Genomic DNA, 13,244 nt, shown 5'->3' on the forward strand with positions numbered 1-13,244 from the left:
ATGCTGAACTCCATTAGTGAAATAGCTGGGATGCTTCTCTGCTTAATGCTATCTGCTGCATCCTTAACCACCCATAACACTTTTCTTGTAGCAGTGCATAGAGTTGGTATTCAACATCAAACAAACACTTGAGAAACTCTGAATTTATATTCAATTTGAGCAAAGAAATTAGGGGATTTGGAGTGTCATGAAGACTAAACTATAGTTTGGGCTACTATATTTGACTGGCTTGATAGAGGAAAAGTGACTGTGCATATTCTGTTTCATTGGCCAAAGTAACTTGCCTGTGTCTTGATACTGTGCATACTACTATTTGGAGCTCCAAGCCCCTTATGTATTTTTTGCTCCTCTGTAGGGCCTCTAATTGATGATATTATTCCAGCTGTAACCCAAATATGCAGAGCAGAATGATAATAACATCCTACTTCTATTTAGTCTTTCAAAATAATGACTGGAAATGCGAGGGGTAATGATGATATGATAGCTATGCTTTTCCTTGGAAAAAAACAACACACACAAGTGCTTCCTAATGCATTGCCATCTGTTCAACCTTTTGCCAGGAAATATTTATCCTATTTAATATAATAGTCACCACTGGGGTGGAGCTGAAAATTACACACAGAGTTTCTAAATATTTGGAAGAAACACACAATATACTTCCAAATAAAAAGTATTCCTTTCCGTAAGTTAATATTAGTAATTACACCAAACTTTTCTTGCTTTGGTATGTATGCCATACATTTAATATTTCAGAAGGAATTTTACTTAAATATAATAATGAGCATCATAAAACAATTTTAGTTTTCAGCACTGTCCTGTAAAGTACAAGTTGTCTAAATTTAAAGGATCCACAGATTCCTTTTTTGCTTTGGCATTTGCAGCCTGCTTTAATCCTCTACAGAGAGTATATTTATATCTATGCCACTTACTTTAATCAATTCCAAATCAAGACTTTAAAAATCCTTAGGCAGCTTTTAATCACATTCTATACAGAATGAGAAATAAATGCCTTAAGCCCCTTTAAAGTTGTTCATGGACAGATTTTGCTTTCATTTTCTTGGGATGCAATTCTGTATGTACTTACTAATAAACTCTTTGGAACTTACTGCTGAGTAAATATGCATAGGATTTTGTTGCAAAATGCACAAATACATAGGTTTAAAAATAATATGAGTAAGTAAATTATGTTTCTTATGTGGACACTGCCATTAAGAAAATAATTAAATTCATTGCATGCCTCAGACAGAGGCAAAATATCCCAAGGGGAAATGAGACTAATGTGCAAGATGAAGAATGTTTGAGTACCCAAAGAGACAGGGAATCATTCTCCAGAGCAGTTGAAATAGAATTATCATTAGAAATGGTTACTGATTGCCTCTGGCAACATTAGGTACTACAGCTAGTCCTTAATATTTCAGGGTAAAACATCAAAGCTCACAACTTATGGTGACATATACAGTAGAGTCTCACTTATCCAAGCCTCGCTTATCCAAGGTTCTGGATTATCCAAGCCATTGTTGTAGTCAATGTTTTCAATATATCATGATATTTTGGTGCTAAATTCATAAATACAGTAATTACAACATAACATTACTGCACATTGAACTACTTTTTATGTCAAATTTGTTGTATAACATGATGCTTTGGTGCTTAATTTGTAAAATCATAACCTAATTTGATGTTTATTAGGCTTTTCCTTAATCCCTCCTTATTATCCAAGATATTTGCTTATCCAAGCTTCTACCAGCCCGTTTAGCTTGGATAAGTGAGACTCTACTGTATCTAAGTCCTATTTATTTATTCCTATGTCTGTTCATTTGTGGTCAAGGTGTTGAGAGACATTTGCTATCTCCTCTGTTCAATGACCACATGCATGTAGAACTCATTTTCTTTCTATGAATAGCCCCAGTAGTGCAGAGGGTCAGTCAACATGTGGTCACCTATTTCTACAACTGGACAAACAGTGACATCGTCCTTCAGGACCTCTGGAAGACTCTTGGGTGTTTTTATCACTGTGGAATCAGCTATAGAAATATATCCAGATGTTTGTCAGTAATTGTGTGCCCTCTTTTGATGGTAGCGGTCCAAGAGATAGGTGAATTTTCTGTACAGAAGACTATGGAGTGTGGTTCCATCTGAAAGAATTTCTTACAATGCAGCATCTCAGCTCATATTTTAAAAATAAGCAAAACATCAATGTTTTCAACTTTTCAGCTTCACTGTAACAATTAAGCGTGAAGCAGGATTCTTCCGATCCAGTCCCAAAAAGCAAAAATTGAGGTCACACTGGCAGAGAGAGAAAACCACTGTGCATACTTGCCTTTTCCATTCAGCAAGCATCTAGATATATTGACTACAATTCTTGCCATCTTTAACCAACACAGCTAGAGATGATAGAACTTGAAATTGAATACATCTAGGGATTGTCAGGTTGGCAAGCAGGTTTTTGCACATTATCCTGAACTTAGAATCAAAAGAAGAATTTGTCTTCTGGAATGTACTGTTCTCCAAATGCAAATAGTAGTGCTATCAAATCATAAGTGCAGAGGCAAAGTATTGAGTTCAAATTATTGTGAAAAGCTCAGTGTCAACAAATTGCTCTTTAAAATCAGCAGATCACAAAGCAGAATACATCAGCTATTATATTTTCCATTATATTCAAGGTAACACTAAAGATATAGGATTAATTCACAATAAAAAATAAAGCCAGAGCAGCCTGGTGTCTACATTGGCTCCCTAAACTTTTTTTGGGAGGGGGGTATCTTTTCCATTTATCTTTCTTTATTCTGATTCCACTCCTTAATCTTACCATTTCCCTGCCCTACAATCTACTTTATGTTGGGACCTCCTTTCACCACGCTTTCTACTCCTTAGCATCAGGCTCCATAAAAATCTGTGTAAAGGTTTGAATTCAGCCAAACAAATAGCTTCCAATTTCCCCTCAGAAACCAGAATGTAAATGTTCTGACAGCGTTGGCATATCACCAGAAGCCAACCTGTATCAGAAGCTCTCCAAGAACAGCACAGCTGCTTTCAGCCCACTTTTTGATTTTGCACAGGTGCAAAGATTTTTTTCCTCTTGAGAGAGCTTACTTTGTAGCAGCTTTATGAAAAAGGGGAGGGAGAAGAAGGAAGATGAAGAAAGAAGAACCATTACCAAAAAGTAATTTGTACCACCTTTGCCATGACTGCTGATATATTAGGATGGAGCCGTCACAGGTAACAAACAATACACTAGAGATGTTTGCTCTGGCAATGTTAGATAGCTCAATAAATATGTAACAATGAACAGTAGACATTCCAGGCCAAATAAATCAGATTAATAACCCCTTTACACATACTAATGACACATTTGCATCCAAGAATTTACAAAGTAATAATAGAACAGATCTCCCCTAGCTCTGTTTCCATTAAATGCTTACGCATGGAGCCATCCATGAGTCTCCTCCACATTAAAGATTACTGATGTGAAAACAAGGAACTTTGTATATATTCCTAATATCTCCAGACAATAAAGATTGTACCAAACAATGTTTGTTTGTTTTAAGTTTTCTGCTTTCCAAACTGGCAAAAGAGCTGCACTCTCTCTTTTCACTCTCACACACACCCTGGTATAGTAAACAAATACATAATCTAGTCCATAAAAACAACAGTACAGGAAAACATTTCTTCGTGAGGAATAGCCACCTCACTGTCTGCAATGTACCGTATTTAGATTTCCAGACTTCTCCATCATGAACGATGTTACAAAGTGGGATGTGGAGAAATGGGAAAGGCTGATTTGATGCTGAAGTCATAACATCTTAAGACTCTTGTCTACACAGAGTATGGAATGATCTGGGTGAGTCTCACACTCTTAGCCCTGGAAAACCCCATGATGGGGGCCATATGTTGGAAACAACTTGAAGTCACACAAAAATGACAATTACAGTAGACTCTCAATTAACCAGAATTCAAGGAAACAGAACTGTCAAGCAACCAGCAAAAAAATCAGGAAACCTCAAATAAAAAAATTAAATCAATGTTTAGAATACAGCAAAAACAGTTATATAATATAGTAAAACTATGTTACATGAATGTTGACTTTATTCATTTTGATTTGCTTTTAATGGCTGTATTTCAATCATAAAATCAAGTCAATACAGAGTTTATGGCATGATATAATATAGCAATTCTTAATTCTTATTCTTAATAGCAATTCTCAAGCAACCTGAAAGTACCATGGGTGTTGGATCTACACTGCCAAATAATGCAGTCTGAATTGCATTATATAGTCAGTGTAGACCAGGCATGGGCAAACTTTGGTCTTCCAGGTGTTTTGGACTTCAGCTCCCACAATTCCTAACAGCCAACCAACAATGAAAGGACCACTGCAGTGACATCTCCGGCCCATCCCCTGTTCAGATATCAGCCAGAACGCCAACGCCTTAACTCAAGAAACAGCTTCCTAAGATCCACAGAGAGACTCGCAGGAACACCTCAGCAACCAAGAGTCCAAAAGTGGGGAGGCTAAAACCCAGAACCTCAAACCATGGCTGATATCGAATGACAGGCTCCCTCCTGGGCATACAAAAGACTGGGTGACTTGGAAGGCGCTGAGCAGAGTCAACCTTAGGAAATAAGGCCACAAAGTGGAGTCTGCAACATGTGACTGTGGAGAAGAGCAAACCACAGACTACCTACTGCAATGCATTCTGAGCCCTACACATGCACAATGGAGGACCTTCTTACAGCAACGCCAGAGGAACTCCAAGTGGCTAGCTACTAGTCAAAGGACACTTAGTATAATGCCAAAATTTTAACTTGGTTTGTGTTTTTACATACATTACAACTGTAGCCTCAGTTCACTTCTGACAGGCTGTTAGGAATTGTGGGAGCTGAAGTCCGAAACACCCAGAGGGCTAAAGTTTGCCCATGCCTAGTGTAGACCCATATAATGCAGTTTAGTGCATTATATGGATCCACACTGACCATATGATGCAGTTCAAACTGAATTATTCTGCAGTGTAGATCTAGCCTGGGAGTCTTTCCTATACAGACTTCTGAGTTTCACCATCCAGTTGGTCTCTTAAAAAATCCTCCCCCTACATTATTTTGATTTTTTCCCTACTAGAAGAAAGTGGAAGAACTTCCTAACTGTGAGAGCTGTTCAACAAAGGAACTCTCGGTTTTGATGGAAGCTCCTTCTTTGGAGGCTTTTAAGCAGAGGCGGGATGGCCATCTGTCGGGGGTGCTTTGAATGTGATTTTCCTGCTGCATGGCAGGGGGTTGGACTAGATTCTATGATTCTATGAAAGCCCGCTTCCGAGTGGAGCACACTTTGCGGGTCCCAAATATAAGGGCGAGGGCGAAAGTTTCCCTCCTCCCTTTCCCACCCTTTCCCTTTCTGCCTGCTCCTTTCCATCCCCCCCACCTTCTCTTTTCCTACATTGCCGACGGGTGAAGGAACCAAAAAAGAAGCTGAGCCCAAGCATTGCCTGGCCAGGGATAAAGACGGGACCCGAATATCCGCCGACGGGCGAAAAAGGACGCGGTTCCCGGGGGAAAAGGCTCCTTTCCAAGTCAGCGGCTGAGGATGGAAAGCAGGAGGAAAGGCAGGAAAGGGTTTCGGGGCGCGTTTCTTTTCTCTGAGGGGGAAAAGGTGTGGGGCAGGGGCAGCCTCCCTGTGGGGCAAAGGGAAAAGGGAAGCCGGAGGAGGAGGAGAAAGAGGGGCATGGAGGCGCCGCGCTTACCTCTGTCCAGGGAGAGCGGCTGGACCACAGTCGTGGTCGCCATGTCTGCGGCTGAAGTGAAGCTGGGCTCCTGCGTGGAGGGAAGGAGGGAGGGAGGGAGGGTGTCCGCGCTTCGGGAGGGGAGGGGCCACGCAGGAGGCGCGTGGAGGGGGCGCGAGGACGCGCGCGCGCGGGCGGGCGGGCGCAAAGACGATGCTGGAGACGCTCCTCTGCTGGAACAGCCTCAGTCCAGAGGGAGGGAATAATAATAAGACTTATCAGGAGAGGTCAACGCCAGGCCAGTCGCATCCACGGTGAAGGCCTTAGCTGGCCTCGGCCTGGGCAAAGGCTCCCGGGAGATTCAAGGGCAGCCCCTCAAAAGCCCCTGCTTTGTGTGTGTGTGTGTGTTTTTGTGTGTGTGTGTGTGTGGTTTTTTTTTTGAAGGAGCGAAAGCGAGCGCCTCTTTAGGGACTCCAATGGCCCCTTGCCAAGCGGGCCGAACGAGGCGGGCGGAGATCAGCCGAGGTGAAGCGCAAAGCCCTCGCCTGGCCTGGCCCGCAAGGAAAGAGCAAGCAGGCAGGCAACACGACACTGCTACCTATGGGTGTTGGGCTTCATCCCTGAACTGCACAAGTCTCTTGTATCATCAAGTTTCCAGTCCTCAATGAGTAGCTAGTGTAGAGACAGGGCCAAGCTGAGGGACTCCTTCTCCCACATTTCTAGGCATGTTTTCCCCCCAAAAGGGCTTTGTCAAATCAAATTAAATAATTTATTTCGGTCATAGACCAGCACAGGAAGTGAAAGTCACAGTTACATACAAACTTATTACATTTAATACATTTAAAATGTGAAGTCACTGTCTACTCCCCCTCCCTTCCCCTTGATGATGCAAAGATACAGAATGGGGGATGCCTGGCTTGACAGCAGTATGTGTGAAAAGGATCTTGGATTCTTCATGGACAAGTTAAACATGAGCCAACAATGTGATGTGGCGGCTAAAAAAGCCAATGGGATTTTGGCCTGCATCAATAGGAGTCTAGTGTCTAGATCGAGGATAGTCATGCTCCCCCTCTATTCTGCCTTGGTCAGACCACACCTGGAATATTGTGTCCAATTCTGGGCACCACAGTTGAAGGGAGGTGTTGACAAGCTGGTGTTCAGAGGAGGGCAACTAAAATGGTCAAGGGTCTGGAGAACGAGCCCTAAGAGGAGCGGCTTAAAGAGCTGGGTATGTTTAGCCTGCAGAAGAGAAGGCTGAGAGGAAACATGATATCCATGTATAAATATGTGAGGGGAAGTCATAGGGAGGAGGGAGCAAGCTTGTTTTCTGCTGCTCTGGAGACTAGGGCGCGAAACAATGGCTTCAAACTAGAGGAAAGGAGATTCCACCTGAGCATTAGGAAGAACTTCCTCACTGTGAGAGCTGTTCGGCACTGGAAGTCTCGGCCCCGGAGTTTGGTGGAGGCTCCTTCTTTGGAGGCTTTTAAGCAGAAGCTGGATGGCCATCTGTCGGGTCAAGTCAAGAAAAGTCAAGCTTAGTCAAGAAAAGCATGCCCTTGTTAGAAATCAACTCTTTGAATAACTTATATCACAAGCATTCATGTAATGGGACACAGGTAATTCAGATGTTAAACTGGAAAACCATGTCATTGAACTGTCAAGGACAAAGACATGCCACTACAAAAATATACTTGGTTAGCAGAGGATGGTTGTTTCTTTGAAGCTGAAATTGCAGTTGCCCAAAACATATACACTCCCATGAAAAAGCTTTTAGTTTAAAATGTGCACTCAGAGATAAAGTATTCTTTGAAAAATAACATACCTTGTTTACTCATAAACATCTTGTATTAATTCACCATACTGGCACATTTCTTATTAAAGTTCATTTACAGATAGGATGTAGTTTTTCTCTTTGTTGAGTACACAGGGTATCATTCTTAATAGTCCATAGTCTTTAGTATAGTTGTACTCACTGAAGTCCATAAATATACATGCATCCACCTGCACACAATAGATCAAATAATACACTACACAGCTGCTTCATTGTGTCTGATGTCTATGTCTTTTAATGCAGTAAACCAGAGCTTTCCAAGCACTTCATGTTCAGGACACACTTGTTAAACATGCATTATTTCATGACACAGTCATTCAGTTTTACTAGGTTAAGCCAGCCCTTATAAAATATATATATACGGTAGAGTCTCACTTATCCAAGATAAACGGGCCAGCAGAACATTGGATAAGCAAAAATGTTGGATAATAAGGAGGGATTAAGAAAAAAACCTATTAAACATAAAATTACATTATGATTTTACAAATTAAGCACCAAAACATCATGTTTTACAACAAATTGACAGAAAAAGCAGTTCAATACACAGTAATGTTCTGTAGTAATGAATTTAGCACCAAAAGATTGCAACATTTACTACAAAAACATTGACTGCTAAAAGGCAGACTGCCTTGGATAATACAGAACATTGGATAAGTGAAGCTTGGATAAGTGAGACTCTACTGTACATACATAAGGTGTAATAACAAAATGTGTGGGGATACAACATAGCTCAACAACTATTTCATTTATATATTTTAAAATATATGATTTGTGAGATTTTTTATTGTGTCAGAAGCAACTTGAGAACATACTGCAAGTCACTTCTGGTGTGAGAGATTTGGCCATCTGCAAAGATGTTGCTCAGGGAATGCCTGGATGTGTCACCATCCTGCTGGGAGGCTTCTCTCATGTCCTCACAAGCTAGAGCTGACAGATGGATCTCACCCCATCTCATGGATTCAAACCGCCAACCTTCAGGTCAGCACCCCAACCTTCAGGTCAGCAGTTCAGCCAGCACAAGGGTTTTAACCCATTATGCCACCACGGCTCTATTTGTGAGATAATAACATACATTTTCAAGATTTTGGTCATTTCTCATTATGTTCGTATGACACACTGCGGCCTATACACTAACGTGCCATGACACATAGTTTGGAAAGATCAGAACCTACAAGCAGCCAGCCAAAAAAAAAATCAAAGAAATATTACTTTAAATACAAATTAAAATAAAATTGTTTTTAATGGAAATGTTAAAAAAATGTTACATTAAGTTTGTCTTTATCTCAATTTGCTTTTAATTACTATATTTCAATACTAATATCCAATCAATACAGGGTTTAAAGTGTAGTATAATATGAGGTATAGTACTAGGCTTATTTTTAATAGTAAGCAATAAGAAACTACATTTATCTGCATCTGCCAATCCCCATGTGCTGGTTAACTGGGTGTCTACTGTAAATGTGTTTTTAATAGTTGTAGGTTTTAATCTATGTATTTCAACTTATGTTGTACTTTGAGAGACAGGGAAAAAATAAAAAGTATTGTTGTTATTGTTATACATGTGCAAAGTGGTAATGGACGTTGTGGGATATATGCACACAGAAGGAATTGCTCAAGAAAACCCTAGCAAATATGATATATCACTTATACTGGGGAAGCTCTAAGGCCACTATCTCCAAAGGGTGGGTGTGTTTCCAAGTGTGTTACATTCACCTATCAAAGTGGTTTGTATCTGTGCATAGAAGCAAACATGAACACTAATGTAGAAGTTGGGACAGTGCAATAGAATTGGTAATCAAATATGTAGTTGTATACGGTATATCCCTGACATACTTATTCATGTGCATACAATGAATACTTGCTGTATGCCTTCAAGTCATTTCAGACTTATGCGACCCTATGGCAACACTTTCACAGGGTTATTTTTTTTGGGGGGGGGGGCTTAAAGCATGTGACTCTCTCGAAATCACCCAGTGGGTTTCCATAGCAGAGCAGAAATCAAACCCTGGTCTCCAGTGTCATAGTCCACTACTCAAAGCGCTGTCCCACACTGGCTCTTACAATTAATTGATTCATACACATTATATGAAATAGATTTTCAGTCTATGATTCATACCCTTGATTCATACACATTACATGAAATAGATTTTCAGTCTATATCCCCATAAAGATGTGGGAATCATACAGTTCTTCAGATGTTCAACTAGAGTTCCCAGCATTCTTCACTGCTGGATGTGCTGGCTTGGTGTGCCTTATTTGGACTATCAATGTCTGGAGGGCAGTGCAATTCTTTCCACTGAGTTAGAACAAACCAGGAGTAAACCATAGTTTTAGATCTTCCCTCATCCTTTTATCAAAGTTTAAACAAACCAGCCAGAGATCAGAAGATATATCTCCTAGGGTTCATTGGATCTTATAACAATATTTCTCACCTGTGGATTTTGAATTTCTGGCTTATTTTTAAATCAGAGCGCAACAGTTCTTGTTGCCATTCATATAATGTCACTTTCTGAACACCATCTGCCTTAGGCTCTAGAAATGGCACTATTCTGATTAGCTCAAAGTTCACAGCAGAAGTTGTCATGTTTGCCTTCAAGCTGACCCACATTCTGCTCACTGCTAGAAAATAAAATTTCAAATAACTTTAGTACTTTCTGATGGGTTTACAATCAAAGGCTTTTCCTCAGAGGATATAAACAGATCTAGGACTAAGATGTGTTCAAAGGCTGCTTTTCATGCTAAATAGCTGCATCTTTTCTGACAGTAATGGGGGAAAGGAGCTAACATTGAACATGTCAATCATAATCGAAACTTTGCAATGTCTAATTTCTTCTAAAGCCTTGGCTCTATTGTTCTATTGTTGCAAGTTCAAAACTAAAAATAAGCTGAAAATAACAGTATAAAGTACATTTTTGTACTGTGGTGTAATGTATGGTCTGGGTCTGGTGATAAGTCATGGCATTCCTGCCATGATGTCAAATGTCAGATGCCTTCAGCCTCATTGTGAATATGTGACTAGTGTTTGGTAAAAGAGGTGTGAAGCATACAAGAATCCCAATTACCCTATGTAGTAATGTATAAATCTAGAAAAAAATCGATCTGAAAAACTTGGGCCAACATATCCATGGGTCAATATGAGTACTGTATCCTACCTATTACCAAAAATTGAACCACTCCCTTCTCTGAGTTGTGTGGTGAAACGCCAAAGCTTAGTCCATCCCTAGAGAATCTAAAAGAAGCACCAATCCACTCTTCTCTCCACCGTTGTGCTGCTTCCGGACTTTTTGGATGCATGGCAGGGGGGGGGGGCTAAGGGTGATGGCCAGGGGTGATTGCCCCCCTGAGATGGCACTGATGCTTTCTCCTATCAAAATACATAATGTTTACTCCCAAACCTGCCAAGATAATAAACTTCATGGAACTCTAAATAGAAGTAACCTATTAATCTTTCCCATAAAGAAATAGGACTTTTAGAATAATGTCTTTTCCATATCTATATGTGTTCCATCTGAAAGCAATATACATTTTGTCACACTATTCGCCTTCAACTGGATTTGACAGTTTAGGGATGGACTTTCAGAATTCTCAAAGAGCTCTAGTTCACCCCCAAACTACAAGCCTCAGGATTCCATAGGATATTGCCAGAGTTGTGGAAGGAAAATAGGAAAGGGTTCAACCTTGCTTTCCTTGGCAAGGAAGTTTTTTTGTTTTTTTTAAAGAGGTACGATCCAGATCTTGAAATGAACTGACTGGGCATTTTCATGTAGCTGTTGTGTATATGTATGTGCCTATAAGTCATATGTTGAATTAAAGTGACCTTCTGAATTAATAGGGTTTTCATAGGCAAGGAATACTCAGAGGTGGTTTTGCCAGGTCAGTTTCCTCTGAAATGTAGCCAACAGCACCTGGTGTATCTTGGTAGTCGTTCATCCAAAAACTAACCAAGGCTGGCCCTGTTTTATTTCCAAGAACAGACAAGATAAGATGCCCTTAGGAATTCAGGCTTGTAGTGGAGGATGAATCGATACGCTGTGAGACCCAAAGCAAAATGATCCAAATGAAATTGGATCATGTACCAGAACAGAGGTCTGATGCAAATCAAATAATATGCCAGGCATAAATCCCTCAGTCCCATCTTCTGGAAATGCCCATTTAAATGTGAAAGGAGCCACCACTGTGTGTGGCATAGTGGTTAGAACGCTGTTCAATCCCTATTGTTTCTCAGACAACCTTGTTGTGATAATAAAATGAGGACAGACCATGTGTTCCATTCTGAAAGATTCAATATAGATATAATAAAAGAGAACTAACAGGGATGGATTATGTCTTACCTAAGAGAGGTCATCCTACAGGACAACAAAAGAAAAATGTTTCAGTATCCTGAATCCCAACTGAAATAGACTCAGAAAATTAACGTAAACTTGTAAAATACAACCTGCTTTTAGCCTTCACGTGTGGTTCTTGCTTCCTATGACAACTGAATGGCCAATCCTGTGCCTACTTCTCAGACAGTCTGAAGAGGATAAATCAGTCACCCAGAATCTATTTTTGTGGACTTCTGTTGCATAACTTCCACTTGCAGTTCTTTTCCCAGAACATAGCCATAAAGAAGCACATTTATTTCAAAAATGCAAGCAACATTTCTTTGACATCCGTACAGATATTGCATTAGTTTGAAACATTTTTTGTCTTACTGAGAAACCCCTGTACAAATCTTCTGTTAATATATACAAGAGATTCTGTAGTAACTGCTTGCATTTTGAGCCACCTGCTTGAGTTCTTTCCAATTCCATTGCCCAGCTTCATGTTGGTTGTCTGTGTCTTAATATTGCTGTGTCTATGATAAATGTCCTGATTTAATATTTACGTATTTTTATCTCAGATTCTGGGGCAGCCTATATACAAACAATAAAATAAGGGAGTTCTTTCTTTGTGGCTTAGATCCTAAAAATAAACAACATTAAGGGAAGGGGAGGGGGAAGAAAGAGGGGATAAATCAAGTAGTCTTTCAGCAGGGTTGGTTAGACTTGCAGTTCACACATCATATCCAGAATGGATGTGGGGCCTTCAGAAAGGTAGACCTTCACCAGGACTTGTGGAAGGGCTTTATGTTTCATTTCTATCATCTTGTAAGATATAAATGATCTCTTCCATTTAAAAAAATACTTTCTAGGAGGCCTACAACATTAGTTTAGATGTACATCCCCTTTCAAGAACTATGTATAGGATACTAAACATGGCTAATCCACTCCAACCTTTTTCCTCATCATAACAGCCCTGAGAGATGGATTAGGCTAAAATAAATGGCTGTCCTAAGTTCACTCAGTGATCTTCATGGGTAGGAGTCCCTGGTGGTGCAGTGGGTTAAACCGTTGTGCAGGCAGGACTGATGAATTGAAGGTTTGGTTGCTGACCTGAAGGTTGCCGGTTTGAATGCAACCCGGGGAAAGCGCGGATGAGCTCCCTATATCAGCTCCAGCTCCATGCAGGGACATGAGGGAAGCCTCCCACAAGGATAGTAAAAACATCAAACATTCAGGTGTTCTCTGTGCAATATCCTTGCAGATGGCCAATTCTCTCACACCAGAAGCGACTTGCAGTTTCTCAAGTCGCTCCTGACATGAAAAAAATGGGTGTGTACAAATTTGAATCTCGATGCAAAAGATTCAGTAGGGAAGATTTGTAGCTCATTGACAAAGTAG

General features: G+C 40.4%; 1 protein-coding gene across 1 annotated transcript in view; it reads right to left on the bottom strand.

The window, feature by feature from the left end:
- The window catches only part of lin7a (lin-7 homolog A, crumbs cell polarity complex component), a 52,201-nt gene extending 46,315 nt beyond the window's left edge, over nucleotides 1-5,886 (bottom strand). Inside the window, exon 1 of the mRNA XM_003221123.3 lies at nucleotides 5,733-5,886. Within this exon, the coding sequence (XP_003221171.1) occupies nucleotides 5,733-5,775 (43 nt within the window). The 5' untranslated portion in view covers nucleotides 5,776-5,886. The remainder of the gene's footprint in view (nucleotides 1-5,732) is intronic.
- Between the last annotated feature and the right edge of the window lie 7,358 nt (nucleotides 5,887-13,244).

The sequence above is a fragment of the Anolis carolinensis genome, chromosome 5, assembly GCF_035594765.1.
Source record: "Anolis carolinensis isolate JA03-04 chromosome 5, rAnoCar3.1.pri, whole genome shotgun sequence".
In the NCBI taxonomy this organism is placed as follows: domain Eukaryota; kingdom Metazoa; phylum Chordata; class Lepidosauria; order Squamata; family Dactyloidae; genus Anolis; species Anolis carolinensis.